Source organism: Bufo bufo, chromosome 2 (genome assembly GCF_905171765.1).
Source record: "Bufo bufo chromosome 2, aBufBuf1.1, whole genome shotgun sequence".
Taxonomy (NCBI): Eukaryota; Metazoa; Chordata; class Amphibia; order Anura; family Bufonidae; genus Bufo; species Bufo bufo.
This window is the reverse complement of record NC_053390.1, coordinates 731388830-731407442: the sequence shown is the minus strand read 5'-3', so window position 1 is coordinate 731407442 and position 18613 is coordinate 731388830. Positions and strand designations below refer to the sequence as shown.

Below are 18613 nucleotides of genomic sequence, written 5' to 3'. Positions count from 1 at the left end.
GCTGTAGTTGAAGTTCCTTTTTCTTCCAACAGAACTGTCAGCAGCACTCGGGAGCCTGAGCCACCTCTTGAGGCGGAACCAGAAAGGATCGCCACCCCCATGCCTCCTGTCCCTCATGCACCGGCTCAGGACAATCTGGGTCCCCTACCTGATCCCTCCACTCAATAGAGGCTCTACATTTTCCGACCAAATTTGAGAGCCCTATTGAGTAGGCAGAAATCAGGTAGGAGCAGTCGAAGTGATTATGTGGACCTTATAGAGGTCGTTTCTGACGCTCTTGGTTTTGCCGAACATCAGAAGGTCGTTAGTGATGACTTGATGCGCCGCTGGCAGGGGGCGCAGTCGGCTATTAAACTCAGCCCTAACTAACATTATGGGCTAAGCCTAATCACTTTGATGGACTCAATGACGCCCGGACAGTTGCATGAGTTCAAGAACATGATAGAGAACGGGTCGTGGGAAAATAATTCCAACCCCCACCACCATCCCAAACCTACTCCCCATCCCAATTCTACTCCCATTCCTGCAAACATTCCCATTCCCACCCCCACGAGCATGTGTTCCATTCTGTTTCGTTTCCACTTCTCCTCCTGACTATTTTCCTCCCACTTCGTTTCAGTCTCCCTCCTCCACAAATGCTCAGGACCCTTCCACTCTCCACACCCCAAAAATTCGCCCTGCATCTTTTCCTGGGGGCCGTAATGTTTATGCCTATCCAGAGGACAGGGGGCCTAGCATTGCCAACCCCAGACATTCCACGTCGCGACGGTCCACCTCCCCTTCAAGACATCAGTTATAATTTTTTTTTTTTTTTTTTACTGTTATTTATAAATTTATATATTTTTTTCTGCAAATAAAAAAAACAACAACTATAAATTACTTGACTGTGTGTGTGAGTTTTCATTGTCTGGAACAGGGGACTATTAACCTTTGGCACTACAGTTGCAGTGAAATCAAAACTACCGCCGGCTCACCACTATGCATTTATTATAACGCCCTTGATAGTTTTGGTTTCAAAACGGCCGTATTGCTAAAGGTGGCTGAACCATGAACATGTCATGTAGCACCATCAATAATGAGCTATCTTTTGCCTCCTTATTGATCGTATTCCCTCTGATTGGCACATCATAGGTCAATCTTTTGGCCTTTCACATGAGCCCTTGTGGAAGTCACGGTCCATGTGAATCAGCACCCCAGATGTTGCAGCCTGGTAAGTGTGCAATCAACCTCTTGTGGGTCCAGGCGCAGTGGTTCCTCTGATAAGATAGTTATGTAGAACTACACAGGCTTTAACTACATAGTCTGTGGTTTCAACCTTTAAGATTGATGGCTTTGGTGAGAATACGCCATTCTGTAGTTAAAAACGCGCTTTGCAGGGTTCAAGTCGCGTCTAGAGTACGGCTTGATGAGGTTCTCGCACATTTGGAACGCCTCGTCCCCTACTACCACAAATCGCATTGGAGGTCCATCAGTCCCTGGCGAAGGTCTCGGTGCTGGCAATCCAAAGTCCTTTGAATACAGGAGGCGTCCCATTGCAGATTTTTTGAAAGCCATCGAGTCATTTGTCCGCCCATAAGCTCCAATGTCAACGGCGGATTGGTATTCAGCATCCGCAATGGCCATCAAGATAATTGAAAAGTATTTCTTGTAGTTATAGAATTCAGAGCCACCTCCTGAAGGTTTCACAATCCGTAAATGTTTCCCATCCACAGCTCCGACACAGTTCGGGAATTGGCAGGTTTGCAGAAACTGGTCTGCGATCTGAAGCCACTGTTCAGTTGTAGGATGTGGGATGTAATCCTCGTGCAGTACCTCCCACAAGACACGACAAGTATCGCGGACTATACCGGAGATCGTTGAAATTCCCATCCGCTACTGGTAATGCAGCGATGAAAGACTTTCTCCGGTAGCAAGAAACCTGTGACAAAATAAAAAAATGTACATAAATATTCAAAAAAAAAGTATAGAGCTGTAAAAAATAAATATAATAATTAGGACAATCCTTACCTTATTGTCACCATTAGTCGCTCTGCAGGAGTAATTGCCCTTCTGTAGCGGGTATCCTGTCTTTCAAGGCTTGTCGAAATGCGCTGCTGTAGCTGGTCAAAACTCTCGATAGCCATGCGCATATAATTGAAAAAAAATTCTGAATTACCACGAAGCTCCAAATGCAGGACAAAAAATATGCCTTTGGTCATGCGTTTGAAAGTTATCAGGTGGACCCAATACCGACGTCTTCTTCTTTCCTGAGCACGTCTTCTTCATCTCTCTTTCAGGATAAGTAACCTCAATAGCAGACGTATATGTGCAGGCAACATGTTCCCAATACACAAAGAGCCTAAATGGATTAATCCCTACTTAAATACACTGTAAAAGTGGGTGGACACGTTGAGACACGCCTTCCTATTACAAAATGGATCCGCTAAACGGAAGCCAAAACGGAAACAAACGAGACCAACGAATCTGCTTTACAGACGGATCCGTTTAAACGCGAGTGTGAAAGTAGCCTAAGGTGCATTTAGACGCACCAATAATCGTCCAGGTAACGACTGTTCCTGCAAACGTTTGTTCTCGATCATCTGGCCGTCTAAATGTGCCGTCAATCATCCAAAGAATGAGCGAAACGCTCGTTCATTGGGTGATCCTGTCGTTGATGCAGGCACCACCAATCATGGCTTCTGAGCAGCAGATCGTGTGGTTATGATTCTGCCGCTCAGAAGCCATGATTCTGTATGCGAATGAGGGATCGCTATAGTGATCCCCTGTCCTTATGCAGTGAAGGAGATTGCTGCAAGTACATGCACAGTCTCCTTCACTGAACGAGCAGCCAACTGTCGGGAAGGAACGCTTCCTTGATCTCTATAGAACAAGAATTATGAGATTTAGTGGTCAGAGAAAACTGCACAATTTCACAGTTTTGCCTTTTTAAAATATAGATGATGAATCAGAAAAAAATTGCCAGTTTTTTTAATAATATGTTTAACATAAAGACTTGATTTAAGCAATAACTCATTTTCTGACAATGTATTCCCTTTAAACATTTGTACCTTTAACAGGAAAAAGATGTGGTCCCAGACCCAGGATTACTCGAGAAGTTTAGCAGCATCACTCCTCGCTGTGTGCGTTTGTCCTGTCAGGAGTCTGCTCTGGAGTCTTCCTATATTATTGACTTTTTGCTTGCACTTGCCATCTGTAATACTGTAGTGGTGTCTTTACCTAATCAACCACGCCAAAAGGTTTGTAGGTATCTGTGTTTTTTTTTATTTTGCGTTCAGTAAAGTTCTCTTATGGCTAATGGAAAGAAATTCTATACTTTTTACAGACAGTTCTTCAAAAAAAGGGGGAGAAATTTTAGGTGTTGCCTGGCTAAAATGTTTTAAAGAGGCTCAGAATTCTGTAAAAAGTCAGATATACCTTACCGATCCCTGCTGCTCCTGTTATGAAGCTTCCCAGGCCCCCAGTCAGGCTCATAATAAATGATTGGCTAATCACTGTTTCAGCCAGTGATTGGCTGAGCAGCCATGTTCTGTTTGCAGGGAATAAGGGAACTGCCAGAATGGGAATTGGTGAGTATTCAGACTCCGATTGTTGTGATAGCGATCTATCCCTTGTAAGACCTCTATTCCTGGCCTGTATAAGCAGATATAATCACTGCGGACAATCCTCATGCTTTCAAAATTAGTTTAGTGTTAATTGTTTATTTTTATCAGTTAACAAAATGCAAAGTGAATGAAGAAAAACAAAATCCAAATCAAGTCAATATTTGTTGGAACCATCCATCGCCTTCAAAACGGCATCAATTGTTCTAGATACACTTGCACACAGTTTTTGAAGGAACACGGCGAGAGGTTGTCTCAAACATCTTGGAGAAATAAACCACAGATCTTCTGAGGATGTAGATTTGCTCAAATCCCTTTGTCTCTTCATGTAATCCCAGACAAACTCAATGATGTGGAGATCAGGGCTATATTATCGCTTCCAGGACTCCTGGTTCTTCTATACAGCTCTGATTGGAACTGGTTCTTCATCAAATTTTTTCAGTTTGTGTTTAAAGGGGTTATGCCACCATTAACCACTTAAGGACCACAGGTTTATACCCCCCTAAAGACCAGGCCCTTTTTTACAAATCGGCACTACACTACTTTCACCGTTTATTGCTCGGTCATGCAACTTACCACCCAAATGAATTTTACCTCCTTTTCTTCTCACTAATAGAGCTTTCATTTGGTGGTATTTCATTGCTGCTGACATTTTTACTTTTTTTGTTATTAATCGAAATTTAACGATTTTTTTGCAAGAAAATGACATTTTTCACTTTCAGTTGTAAAATTTAGCAAAAAAAACGAGATCCATATAGAAATTTTGCTCTAAATTTATAGTTCTACATGTCTTTGATAAAAAAAAAATGTTTGGGTAAAAAAAAAATGGTTTGGGTAAAAGTTATAGCGTTTACAAACTATGGTACAAAAATGTGAATTTCCGCTTTTTGAAGCAGCTCTGACTTTCTGAGCACCTGTCATGTTTCCTGAGGTTCTACAATGCCCAGACAGTACAAACACCCCACAAATGACCCCATTTCGGAAAGTACACACCCTAAGGTATTCGCTGATGGGCATAGTGAGTTCATAGAACTTTTTATTTTTTGTCACAAGTTAGCGGAAAATGATGATTTTTTTTTATTTTATTTTTTTTCCTACAAAGTCTCATATTCCACTAACTTGTGACAAAAAATAAAAACTTCTATGAACTCACTATGCCCATCACGAAATACCTTGGGGTCTCTTCTTTCCAAAATGGGGTCACTTGTGGGGTAGTTATACTGCCCTGGCATTCTAGGGGCCCAAATGTGTGGTAAGGAGTTTGAAATCAAATTCTGTAAAAAATGACCAGTGAAATCCGAAAAGTGCTCTTTGGAATATGGGCCCCTTTGCCCACCTAGGCTGCAAAAAAGTGTCACACATCTGGTATTGCCGTACTCAGGAGAAGGTGGGGAATGTGTTTTGGGGTGTCATTTTACATATACCCATGCTGGGTGAGAGAAATATCTTGGTCAAATGCCAACTTTGTATAAAAAAATGGGAAAAGTTGTCTTTTGCCAAGATATTTCTCTCACCCAGCATGGGTATATGTAAAATGACACCCCAAAACACATTCCCCACCTTCTCCTGAGTACGGCAATACCAGATGTGTGACACTTTTTTGCAGCCTAGGTGGGCAAAGGGGCCCATATTCCAAAGAGCACCTTTCGGATTTCACAGGTCATTTTTTACAGAATTTGATTTCAAACTCCTTACCACACATTCGGGCCCCTAGAATGCCAGGGCAGTATAACTACCCCACAAGTGACCCCATTTTGGAAAGAAGAGACCCCAAGGTATTCCGTGAGGGGCATGGCAAGTTCCTAGAATTTTTTATTTTTTGTCACAAGTTAGTGGAAAATGAGACTTTGTATGAAAAAAAAAAAAATCAGCATTTTCCACTAACTTGTGACAAAAAATAAAAAATTCTAGGAACTTGCCATGCCCCTCACGGAATACCTTGGGGTGTCTTCTTTCCAAAATGGGGTCACTTGTGGGGTAGTTATACTGCCCTGGCATTTTCCAGGGGCCCTAATGTGTGGTAAGTAGGTAAATGACCTGTGAAATCCTAAAGGTGCTCTTTGGAATATGGGCCCCTTTGCCCACCTAGGCTGCAAAAAAGTGTCACACATGTGGTATCGCCGTATTCAGGAGAAGTTGGGGAATGTGTTTTGGGGTGTCATTTTACATATACCCTTGCTGGGTGAGAGAAATATCTTGGCAAAAGACAACTTTTACCATTTTTTTATACAAAGTTGGCATTTGACCAAGATATTTCTCTCACCCAGCATGGGTATATGTAAAATGACACCCCAAAACACATTCCCCAACTTCTCCTGAGTACGGCGATACCAGATGTGTGACACTTTATTGCAGCCTAGATGCGCAAAGGTGCCCAAATTCCTTTTAGGAGGGCATTTTTAGACATTTGGATACCAGACTTCTTCTCACGCTTTGGGGCCCCTAGAATGCCAGGGCAGTATAAATACCCCACATGTGACCCCATTTTGGAAAGAAGACACCCCAAGGTATTCAATGAGGGGCATGGCGAGTTCATAGAAATTTTTTTTTTTTGGCACAAGTTAGCGGAAATTGATATTTTTAATTTTTTTTCTCACAAAGTCTCCCGTTCCGCTAACTTGGGACAAAAATTTCAATCTTTCATGGACTCAATATGCCCCTCACGGAATACCTGGGGGTGTCTTCTTTCCGAAATGGGGTCACATGTGGGGTATTTATACTGCCCTGGCATTCTAGGGGCCCTAAAGCGTGAGAAGAAGTCTGGAATATAAATGTCTAAAAAATTTTACGCATTTGGTTTCCGTGAGGGGTATGGTGAGTTCATGTGAGATTTTATTTTTTGACACAAGTTAGTGGAATATGAGACTTTGTAAGAAAAAAAAAATAATAATTCCGCTAACTTGGGCCAAAAAAATGTCTGGAGCCTTACAGAGGGGTGATCAATGACAGGGGGGGGTGATCAATGACAGGGGGGTGATCAGGGAGTCTATATGGGGTGATAACCACAGTCATTGATCACGCCCGTGTAAGGCTTCATTCAGACGTCCGTATGCGTTTTGCGGATCCGATCCATCTATCAGTGCATCCGTAAAAATCATGCGGACATCTGAATGGAGCTTTACAGGGGGGTGATCAATGACAGGGGTGTAATCAATGACAGGGGGGTGATCAGGGAGTCTATATGGGGTGATCACCACAGTCATTGATCACGCCCCTGTAAGGCTTCATTCAGACGTCCGGATGCGTTTTGCGGATCCGATCCATCTATCAGTGGATCCGTAAAAATCATGCGGACGTCTGAATGGAGCTTTACAGGGGGGTGATCAATGACAGGGGGGTGATCAATGACAGGGGGGTGATCAGGGAGTCTATATGGGGTGATCAGGGGTGATCAGGGGCTAATAAGGGGTTAATAAGTGACGGGGGGGGGGTGTAGTGTAGTGTAGTGATGCTTGGTGCTACTTTACTGAGCTACCTGTGTCCTCTGTTGGTCGATCCAAACAAAGGGGACCACCAGAGGACCAGGTAGCAGGTATATTAGACGCTGTTATCAAAACAGCGTCTAATATACCTGTTAGGGGTTAAAAAAAACACATCTCCAGCCTGCCAGCGAACGATCGCCGCTGGCAGGCTGGAGATCAACTCTCTTACCTTCCGTTCCTGTGAGCGCGCGCGCCTGTGTGCGCGCGTTCACAGGAAATCTCGGCTCACGCGAGATGACGCCTATTGGCGTTAGCGTAGCCTGGGGGAGCCGCCGCAATGACGCCTTTCGGCGTTACAGTTGCGGGAAGTGGTTAAATCTTATTTTAATACAACTCCGTGTGAAGAACTGGTTAACTTTTATAATTTACTTTCTGTAACAAAAATAAATTAATTTGATTTTTGGATCCATGTGAGGCACAGGGCTGGTTCTAGCTTTTTAAGAAAGAGATTGTCATGTGCTTTAGTTTGTCCGATTTAAAAAAAATTATATCACTCATGGCATAACCCGTTTAAAGTGGCTGCCCACAGAGCTGAGCTGATTTTGCACTGCTCTGTGGGCACCACATTATCAGTCCATCCATCATAAAAGAAATCATACACACTTTAATAAATAAGAGGCTCTCTAGTTATGTTCTTGTCAAGATTTTGAACTACATCTTGGGTAATTACTGTAATACTGCATGATTTGCACCTGCTCATGTTGGCGATCCATGAATTCAATAACAAAAAACACAATATGCCCACACCCTACAGTTTTTCAGAAAGACCTATATATAATTAATTTCTGGTTTTCCAGTTTCTGCATCAAATTCACAAATATTTTTAGATCTGACACGATGTGGGATTCTAAGGGTGGATTCACATCACATTTTGTGCCTCCATTTGACGTATACGTTAGGAAAAAAAGATACAAAAATGCAGGACACCACATTCTTGTATCCTGTAGAGTCTGGTAATATATATATATATATATATATATATATATATATATATATATATATATATATATAATTTTTTTTTTACAATGGTAAAAAAAAATATTCTTTTTTCTATAGTGGAGTTCTATGGTGAACGGATGCCATCAGTCTGATGCATCCGTTGAATGTATACGTTAAACGGATGGGGAAAACGTGATGTGAACCCACCCTAATTAAAATAATGTATTTCCTGTAAGAACTAGTAGTACATTTGACTGGGCCTAGTCCAAGTGAAGTAGAGGACTTAAAGGGATAAGGGATTGACCAAGCCTTTGTCAATTAGAGATTTATCAGAGGTAGGTGAGTATATTTAGAGGGTACCTGCACATGTCTTAGAATGCTGTTGTTTCTTATATTGACAGGTAAGGATGCCATCCTTAATTAAAACTCCAATGAAATCTCTTGAAGAAATCAAGCAGATGTTTCAGAAGTTCTCGGTTCGGAAACTGAGCTCCACCTCACTGTCTGGCGGCAAAGATTCCAGTTCCGAAACTCCCAACAACTTTATGAACAAAGTGCCCTTCTTTAGTAGAATGAAGCTGGCTTCTCCTACTGAGGGTGTCCCTACCTCAGAGATTAGTCTGGATGCTACTAGTGAAATGCCCCCGGAGGGGTTGGAAAATTCAGACCTGGCAAGTCCCAGTGATGCCACTGATAAACCCACCACGTGTGAGCTTTACTATGAAGCAGAGTCCCCGGATGAGGCTGCATTGGTTCACGCTGCCAGAGCTTACAAATGCACTCTTCAGTCTCGGACTCCTGACCAAGTCACTGTGGAGCTTGGCTTTCTAGGACCTTTAGCATTTCAACTTTTGCACATTTTGCCATTTGACTCTGTGAGGAAAAGGATGTCTGTTGTGGTGCGAAACCCTTTGTCCAATGAGGTAGTGGTGTATACAAAAGGTGCGGACTCTGTAATAATGGATCTTCTAACCTTGGCTTTTAATGGTAAGTTTGTGGCCTTTTTTCAATAGCTGCCTATAAACATGATGTCTCAGTGATTCTAAAAACAAGAATACTAATTTATTACAGTTTCACAGTTGCTAAATTATCACATATTAAAGGGGTTCTCCAGGAATGATTTCAAATGGCTGCCAGCAACCTGTCCTAGAATGTGATCAGGACTGGTTTCCTCCCCTTGCAGAGCTGTCTATGGGGTAGGGGGTGAGGCCTGACTACACACTATTCTGCTCTACAATAGATGATAATCGTGAGAGCCTGCCTATAATATGCTATCATGGCTGAGCAGCCTGACAGGAATGCTTACTAATAAGTAGTATATATAAAGCAACCTCATCCCCTAGACAGCTCTGCAAGTGGAGGCAACCAGTCCTGCTCACATTCTAGGACAGGTTGCTTGTGGCCATCTAAAAACATTCCCGGAGAACCCCTTTAAACATTATTTCTTTGTTAGCAGAGGAAATTCTTCATTGGTTCCTCTGAACCGTGTGAAATTCCACATTATACTGCAATTCTGTGCTGGAAACAAGTGACCGATTATTGGCTGAAGAAGTGGTGTTAGAAATGGGAAAGATTATTTGTATGTTGTTTTTGAACATGTGCATACAGATATAGCAAGGCTAATATGAGAAAAAAGGGAAATACAACATTTGTACAGCTCACCTGAAATTCCAGTGGCGTGTAGGTTCTCCTGGGAAGTGATTGTCCGGCTGCACGGATAGTCCCCTGCGTGGCCAACAAACTTAATGGAAATATTTTTGATGTAATCCAGTGCCTTGCTAAAATATAACCTTTAATAAGTTGGATTAAAAAGCTCCATGACCTCCTCGGTGATGCGTTTCGCGCATACTGCGCTTTGTCAAGCTGAGAGCGCAAAATGCGTCACGAGGACGCCATGGAGCTTTTTTAATCTAACTTATTAAAGGTTATATTTTAGTAAGGCACTGGATTACATCAAAAATATAGCAAGGTTAAAATTGTCATTTTTAGCAGTGTATAGATTTCAAAGTATTCTTTTTAATACCTCACCGATCACCTGCTGTCCCCGCTATGTCGCCTTCTGGATCCCTCGCCAGTGTCTGTAATTCTGGTCCATCAGCACAGAAATATGACCACTCAGCCAATCACGGGCAATAATGATTGGCTGAGTGGTCACATGCACATGTCCATCTCGATAGGGTCTAGAAAGTACAGAGACTGGCAGGGGGCCCAGGAGGCCTCCGAAAGGCAGCAGTGAGTTATTGGTAAGGTATTTACTACTTTTACTATCTTGAACCACGCTGTGCATTTTTTTAATTATATAATGCGACAACCCCTTTAATATGCTGTATCAGTGGTTATGTCAAGCTACACTTGTATAATGGTATCTCTGTAGGTGGCATAGTCTTTAGTTACGTTGTGTTTGCAGATAACAAAACAGAAGTTCTGCAGACGGAGATCCGAACGCTAACACAGAAACATTTAGATAAATATGCTAAAGGAGGACTCCGCACTTTATGTATTGCTAAGAAGGTAAGTCAGAATATGCTCAGCAGTAAGACACAATTGTGTTAATGAAACTCACTAATGTGCATTAAACATCATCATACACGGGCAACTGCAGAGGTCCGGAGGCTAAGTGGGCTACTGACTCCTTGTTTATCGAGTGGTGGCCTTGGATAACCGATCCAAACCTGGTCTGACTCATTGCTAATCAAAAAGTCACCCCTGTCATACAGGCCTATCTCTCCAGTTTATACCACAGTACCGCTAATAGGATCTTCGAGGACAGGGTGGATAGTGCCTTCCCAAACTGATCAGTTCAAGAAAACTAAACATGGAACAATGGAATTTAAAGAGAACCTCCCACCTCTCCTGACATGTCTATTTTAGTAACTACTTGTATTCCTCATGTAATAACAATTCTGGAGTATCTGTTCTTCTAACTCTTGTGATGTCATTCCTTTATTATTTCTACTAGAAGTTATGAATTACGGTACTAGTACTTTGCAGTGAAGGCCCACATGGGTGTTACCATTTGTGGAGTATCACTGCACACTGTGACACTAACCAATCAGTGCTGCCAGTGTCGGGCTGTGCAGGGACACCCCCCCCAACTGGTAATACCCAGCTGGACCTTCATTGCAAACTGCCAGTAATTCACGTATAACTTCTAGCGGGAATAATAAAGGTGTGGCACAACAACGTCATAGCTGTTCTAGAATTATTACAAGGGGGATGGAAGCATTACAGAGCTCTCTGGATGTGGCATTGCCGGACGCCACCTGAGTGCCCGCCAGCCCCATTAACTATAATAGGGACCTGCAGAGATCCTGCCGCAACTTGGCAAATAGGCCAACAATTGGCTGGATAAATACTGCTGCATGCTGCGTTTTTTTATCCAGACTATTTTCTGCATATTTGCCTGGTTATGGACAGATGTCCACCTGTCCCTATTATGGTTAATGGGGCCGGCGGGCATTCAGGTAGCCAGCTGCCGGAAGAGCCCGCTGGAACTCTAACTCAAGACATGTCAGGATAGGTTCTCTTTAAGGACTAGGGGACAAACCTCATGGACAGGTGGGTTAGGTAGACAAGTGTAGAGGACAGTGGCTTTATTACCAGTAATAGCTTCTGTTGATATTCTGTGTAGAATATGTCATTGTGTGCTCTCTCCTGTAGGTTATGACTGATGTGGACTATGCCGAGTGGCTTCATGGCCATAGTGTAGCAGAAACCAGTATCGATAACCGGGAAGAACTTTTATACGAGTCTGCACTTAAACTGGAAACCAATCTAATGCTGCTTGGTAGGTTTATTTTAGTGTATTGTCTTGTATGAATTGGTTTTAGAGCTGCTGCACTTAAGCCTTGTTCACATTATGTTTGTGATGTTCATTTAGAGTGAGCTGAAGTAGGGGAGAGAAACTGCCACTGAGGCTCAGGGAAGTGGGCTCATGTAGTAGTCCAGACAGATCCACTCTGACAACTGAGTGTGCAGAGCTGTGATCTCAAGAGGGAGGGTGTCGATGACGCATCTGATGGAGGTTCAGCAAGGAGGTCAGGGGTGAAGGACAACAGGGCTTTGCTGAGGAGGCTTTATACACAACATATTCAGCTAATAGGGTGTGATTTACCGTGTATACCATTCATTTCAGGGGCTACTGGTATTGAAGACCGTCTACAGGAAGGTGTTCCAGAGACCATAGAGTCACTAAGAAAAGCTGGTATTAAAATTTGGATGCTTACTGGGGACAAGGAAGAGACTGCAGTCAACATTGCATATTCTTGCCAACTTCTAGAACATAGTTACAAAATCTTCACAATAACCAGACAAGAAAGGGTGCGTATATTTACGTATAGTTAGCAAGAATATTTCTTAAAGTGTACCTCCAGTTATAAAAGAACTCTCCATAAATGAATAGTACAGGTGAATATAAGAAACGGTGTAATGTATCTTGTTAAAGAAAAAAGCTTCCGTTTCCTTTTATCAGGCTGCTTTGTTTTACGACTCTACTATATCCAGTAGGATAAGGTTCTACAGTGTTCAGCGTGAGGTAATAAATCACTTTCTAGCTGGCAGCAGCCTCCTCATCCCTTAGGCCTCTTTCAGACGAGCGTGTCTTGTGCGGAAATGATGTTTCATGTGTGAGCTTGAATCCCCATTATGCACACTTCATGGCATTATAATGATTTATAATGCGGTGTGTCTCTGCATGGCCTGTATCTACAGACTTAGGCCTTTTGCACATGACCGTATGGCGTATGGAACAGCTGGCCCCTGATAGAACAGTACTATCCTTGTCCGTTGTGTGGACAGTAATAGGACGTGTTCTATCTTCGAACGGAAATATGGAAACGGAATGCATAGGGAGTAGGGAGCATTGATATTAATGGTTCCGTATATGGAACACAAAAAACAAAAAACATGTTTGAGTGCAAGAGGCCTTATACTGACATAATGCTGTCAGTATAATTCTGTAGATACAGGTCATACAGAGACACACAGCATTATAAATCAGTTTAGTGTCATGCACTCCTGCGAAACAAGCAGCGTCTATAACAGGTAATCTCGCTCACACGCAGAGTGTGATTTCTGCACGGCACATGCTCGTCTGAAAGAGGCCTAATTCTTTCTCCAGCTGGCAGCAGCCTCCACATCCCTCTTCTTTTTTTCTTCAGAAACCTTTGTTTGTAAGGCTGGAGACAGAGAGGGGAGCTAATAGAGATAAGAGGTGGAGTGAAGAGAAAGAGGAGCAGCCTGAGAAGCCCAGGAGGAAGCATCATTCTTTAATATGATGTATTACAAAGTTTCTTCTATTCACCTGTACTATTCATTTCTGAAAGCTTGTTTAGAACTGGAGGTACACGTTAACCTTTTCAGAATTCTGGGCCTTGATTCCCAAAGAAACATTGCATCTTTTTGAAACTCTTCCCTTTTTATGTGCATTTGACATTCTTCTGAATTTGAAAATGAACTGAAACCAAAAAAAATTAACTTTTTCAAGTTCTGCTCTAAGATGTCTGGATTAATAATAATAATAATAATATGTACTGAAAAATGAAGCCTTTCAATTCCTCTGTGCAGAACTAATTTCAGTTCCTTGTTGGAGGACAGGGTCAGACTTCCAGTACGGGCACAGGAAATGTACTACTACCCTTTTATATTATTATGTTGGAGGCACTATAGGATTATAGGGGTATTCCGGTTATATTAGGTTATCGCCTATTCACAGGATAGAGTATAACTTTTAGATTGGTGGGGCTTCAACATCTGAGACCACTACAAATCATAAGAATGGGGGCCCCAAGTGGACCGCTTGGTTATTTCTGGCAGGCCCATAGAGAGCGGCAGTGAGCAAATGCCCGACCTGCCTTTCCATTCCTTTTCACGGTCCCTGCGAGCTGTGTGGCTCCTGTTCTTGTGCTTAATGAGGATTCCAGTGGTTGGACCCCCACCAGTCTAATAATTATATCCCATCCTCTATCCCCTATGCCAGGCATGGCCAACCTGCAGCTCTCCAGCTGTTGTAAAACTACAATTCCCACAATGCTCTGCTGTAGGCTGATAGCAGTTGGCAGTCTGGGCATGCTGGGAGTTGTAGTTTTGCAACCTATGGAGAGCCTCAGGTTGGCCATCCCTGCCCTATGCTATAACTGAAATATCCCTATTATATATCTTAATAAAAAGAAAAAGTGTATATTATTGCAGTCTGTATGGACAAACGGTCATAAACTAAAAAAAGGAAGAAAAAAAACATTTTTCTTATTGCAGTCAACATCAAAACACAAGCAAGTTTTATGTCGTTAGAGAAATATAACTTTTTTTTTTTTTTTTTGGGCATTTGCAGAAGTTTTTGTTAGTTTCCCCTAGTATTTCCTAGATCATTTAGGCTACATGCACACGACCGTTGTGTGTTTTGCGGTCCGCAAACCGCGGATCCGTAAAACAAGGATGGTGTCCGTGCTCGTTCCGCAATTTGCTGATCGGCACGGACAGCCTTTAATATAACTGCCTATTCTTGTCCGCAAAGCGCGGACAAGAATAGCACATGTTATATTTTTTTTGCGGAGCCACGGAACAGAGCAACGGATGCGGACAGCACATGGAGTGCTGTCCGCATCTTTTGCGGACCCATTGAAGTGTCTACGGCTCGGATGCGTACCAGAACAATGGATGTGGGCATGAGGCCTTATGTGCCTTTTGTCAGACAGCAAAGTGCTTTTGTGTTTTCCTTTGCATTTGAATGTTTGTCACAACTACATATAAGGCCGTCCACAACCTGTCCCCTCCTTATCTCTATGTTCTGCTTTCCTGATACATCCCCTGTGCCCACACGTACGGTAATGTCTGATCTTCACAGGACCTCCTTCTTTGTCCATTCTTCACATAATCCTCTACATGATTTCTCATGTGAACTCGCTACCCCAGCACATCAAACTCTCCCCCCAACATCCAGACCTTTAAAGGCAACCTGAAAACCCACCTCTTCAGGAAGGCACTTGCATTAAGTATGCTGCCACCACAGAGCCAGATGAGCAGACTTTCCTCTCACCTACTGTGCCTTGTAAGCTCTCGTAGACGGGGTCCTCTCATGCTCTGTTACCAGCCTGTTAATAGTTTCTTGTTTATTGTATTTTTATATTATGTGTAACCCCCTCTTAGATGTACAGTTAGATGGAATCAATGGCACTTTCAAATAAATAATATGTACTTGTATTGTTCATAGGCAACGTGTGAGGTTCTGGTAGACAACATCATTGGTGAAATAGAAAGACACCTGGTGTCAGACCCTCTGCTAACAAAAGATGAGAAATCACATAATTCGTCCTTTGAGAAAGAAACTGTTGACTTTGCCTTGATAATCGATGGGAAGAGCCTAGACTTTGCACTGCATGAAACTCTGGAGAAGAAGTTCCTCTACCTCGCTCAGCATTGTAAAGCTGTGATATGCTGCAGAGCAACTCCTCTGCAGAAAAGCCAAGTGGTTAAGCTTGTCCGGAATAACGTGAAAGTGATGACCCTTGCTATTGGTTAGTAACAATTTGCTGCTCCTTCTTTGGCATTAAAATGTGACTGGGCATTTTTCTAACTATTTTGGTACAGTATTCCTGTGAAATTAAACACTAAGGCCCCTTTCACACGGGCGAGTATCCCGCGCGGATACGATGCGTGAGTTGAACGCATTGCACCCGCACTGAATCCCGACCCATTCATTTCTATGGGGCTGTTCACATAAGCGGTGATTTTCACGCATCACTTGTGCGTTGCGTGAAAATCGCAGCATGCTCTATATTCTGCGTTTTTCACGCAACGCAGGCCCCATTGAATGGGGTTGCGTGAAAATCGCAAGCATCTGCAAGCAAGTGCGGATGCGGTGCGATTTTCACACACGGTTGCTAGGAGACTATCGGGATGGAGACCCGATCATTATTATTTTCCCTTATAACATGGTTATAAGGGAAAATAATAGCATTTTGAATACAGAATGCATAGTAAAATAGCGCTGGAGGGGTTAAAAAATAATAATAATAATAATTGAACTCACCTTAATCCACTTGATCGCGCAGCCCGGCATCTCCTTCTGTCTTCATCTTAGCTGTGTGCAGGAACAGGACCTGTGGTGACGTCACTCCGGTCATCACATGGTCCATCACATGGTCCATCACATGATCCATCACCATGGTAAAAGATCATGTGATGACCGGAGTGATGTCACCACAGGTCCTGTTCCTGCACACAGCTAAGATGAAGACAAAAGGAGATGCCGGGCTGCGCAATCAAGTGGATTAAGGTGAGTTAAATTTTTTTTTTTTTTTTTTTTTTTTTTTTTTTAAACTCCTCCAGTGCTATTTTAATATGCATTCTGTATTCAGAATGCTATTATTTTCCCTTATAACCATGTTATAAGGGAAAATAATACAATCTACAGAACACTAATCCCAAGCCCGACCTTCTGTGAAGAAGTTCGGATTTGGGTACCAAACATGCCGATTTTTCTCACGCGAGTGCAAAACGCATTACAATGTTTTGCACTCGCGTGGAAAAATCGCGCATGTTCCCGCAACACACCCGCACATTTTCCCGCAACGCTCGTGTGAAAGAGGCCTAAGGGCTAGTTATCACAGTGGAGTTTGCAAAGGCAAAATCTTTGGCGTATTCTGCAGGAGAAATCCCTCCTGCTACGGTTTTTCAATTAGAATGTCCATTGAGTAGAGCTAAACTGCAAGCAGACACCCACTGAGGGTTTGGTTGGTGCAGCATTAACGCCAAGTGCCATCTGTAGAAACCGTGTGTACAGTGCCTAAAGGTAGAAAATACACAGAAAATGTTAAAAATGGGAATCCTTCTCTTCTGTTTCATCTTGTATAGAAGAATCAAAGAATTCTTGTTTCTTGTAGATTTGGTTGTAAAGTGTGTTACAGTAAACCAATTATTTCCCTATCTAAAATTTTTGCACACCTGTCTTTGATATAAAGCACCATACAGGTCACTGTATTTTCAGACAGCTTTGCAAAAATCTTTTATACATGCAAATACAAGACCTATTTCAATAAAACACCTACAAATGTCAGCAAATACAGTCCACACCATGGTGTGTAAAATACACTGCAAAGACCTAACAGAGATACACCACAAAATAGTATAAAAATAGAATATTTACTAGTGGATAAAAGGAATGATAAAATAGATAAAATTAATCTAGAATCTAAAGTGGATAAAATGAATGATAAAAGGTGGCAAGTCACTTGCAAAACAGGAGCTGTAAGGAAATTTGGACCCTTTTGCTATGGTATCCCTGATACCGGACTTCGTTGGTCAGCTTGGGTTAGTTCTTATCTGGCGCCAGGAGAATGAACTTGTCTGATATGACACCAACACGTGTCTGTTCAAATTCACTCTAATTTTATTGTCCTTCAGTTCAGCCTTTTATAAGATAGAGAGTATAATTTACATAGTAACAGCATTAACCAATCATGTGTAGACACATATAGGCTAGTAAACATTATGACCTTATAAGGCGTGACTGTTTGTTTTCACTAGGAACTTAGGAATTTCAGGAAATTGTCAAAGGAAAGAGATTCCTAAATTCCAGTGGGGGAACTTGAAACAGTGCATGAACAAGATGTTATCACAATACACATTGTTAGAACAGACAAAATGGAGTCACATTTATCCCTTTAATCCCCTCTTAGAACCTTATATATTTTATATTATATGGTTCTTTCTCTTTTCTCCCTTAGTTTGTTTATAAGCCTTTAGATATTCTTTATACCCTTCAGGAGTATAATCCTCAGGCTTTGTTGAGGTTGTGTTTGCCTCTTCCATCTCTACCGGAGTATAGAGGAATGTTGAGTGTACCCCTCTTTCGGCCACTTTCTGACATATGGCAAGAAGGGAGGGCACACACTGTAGACAACAGCAGAGACACACTATTGCAGCGACCACGGCGAGTGCCACTCCTAAGACATAACTTATTTGACCAAAGTCAGGTATCCAGCCAAAAAGCCAGTCCCACCAACCTTGGTCCACATCTTGTTTTATGTGTTTAATCATCTCTTCTAGTTGGCCTATTTTATCTTTTATGCCACGGGAGTGATCTGATAAATTGAAACACATCCCTGCGAACGCTGAGCATCCTACGCCATGTTGAAGCAATAGATAGTCAAGAATTGTACTAGTGACATTTATCTGTTTTTACCATAAAACAGGCAAGTTTTGATATTGTCCTGTGGTTATATATGGCCAACCCTGGTACCCCTACCATAGATACCCCTAAACTTATGTACTCTGCTCTAGAGAGGAGGTTCACATTGTAGTCACAATTTTCTGGTAGCTGTAGGGAAGTGTCTCTCGTGTGTCGCGTCCGTATTGCCGGGACTAGTGGTATCATTGTTAACGTCAACCTAGCTATTGTGCAGGGTCCCTCTGTAATATTGGCCGGTATGTATGTGTAACTAGTATTTCCACAGGCCAATACCCATCCTGTTGGTCGAGGTACATTTTTGTCTAGGGATGGTACTGTTTTTGTACTATTACATTGCATATTCTTTCCTGATACTATCTTTTTACAGTTATTTATGTTTCTGTTGCAAATATTTAGCTTAGTCTTGT

At 42.2% G+C, this 18613-nt stretch overlaps 1 protein-coding gene and 1 long non-coding RNA gene across 2 annotated transcripts in view; one reads left to right on the top strand and one right to left on the bottom strand.

Annotated features, from left to right (window-relative positions):
• ATP10D (ATPase phospholipid transporting 10D (putative)) overlaps positions 1 to 18613 on the top strand; it is a 168032-nt gene that overhangs the window by 86200 nt on the left and 63219 nt on the right. Inside the window, exons 11-16 of the mRNA XM_040418908.1 lie at positions 3057 to 3236; positions 8422 to 9007; positions 10428 to 10531; positions 11681 to 11807; positions 12156 to 12340; positions 15228 to 15531. Of these exons, the coding sequence (XP_040274842.1) occupies positions 3057 to 3236; positions 8422 to 9007; positions 10428 to 10531; positions 11681 to 11807; positions 12156 to 12340; positions 15228 to 15531 (1486 nt within the window). The remainder of the gene's footprint in view (positions 1 to 3056; positions 3237 to 8421; positions 9008 to 10427; positions 10532 to 11680; positions 11808 to 12155; positions 12341 to 15227; positions 15532 to 18613) is intronic.
• On the bottom strand, positions 44 to 17896 carry LOC120990235. The gene is made up of 3 exons (XR_005776387.1): positions 17884 to 17896; positions 10056 to 10058; positions 44 to 173 (listed from the first exon to the last, which is right to left on the bottom strand). It is a non-coding gene; the product is annotated as an uncharacterized LOC120990235 (long non-coding RNA).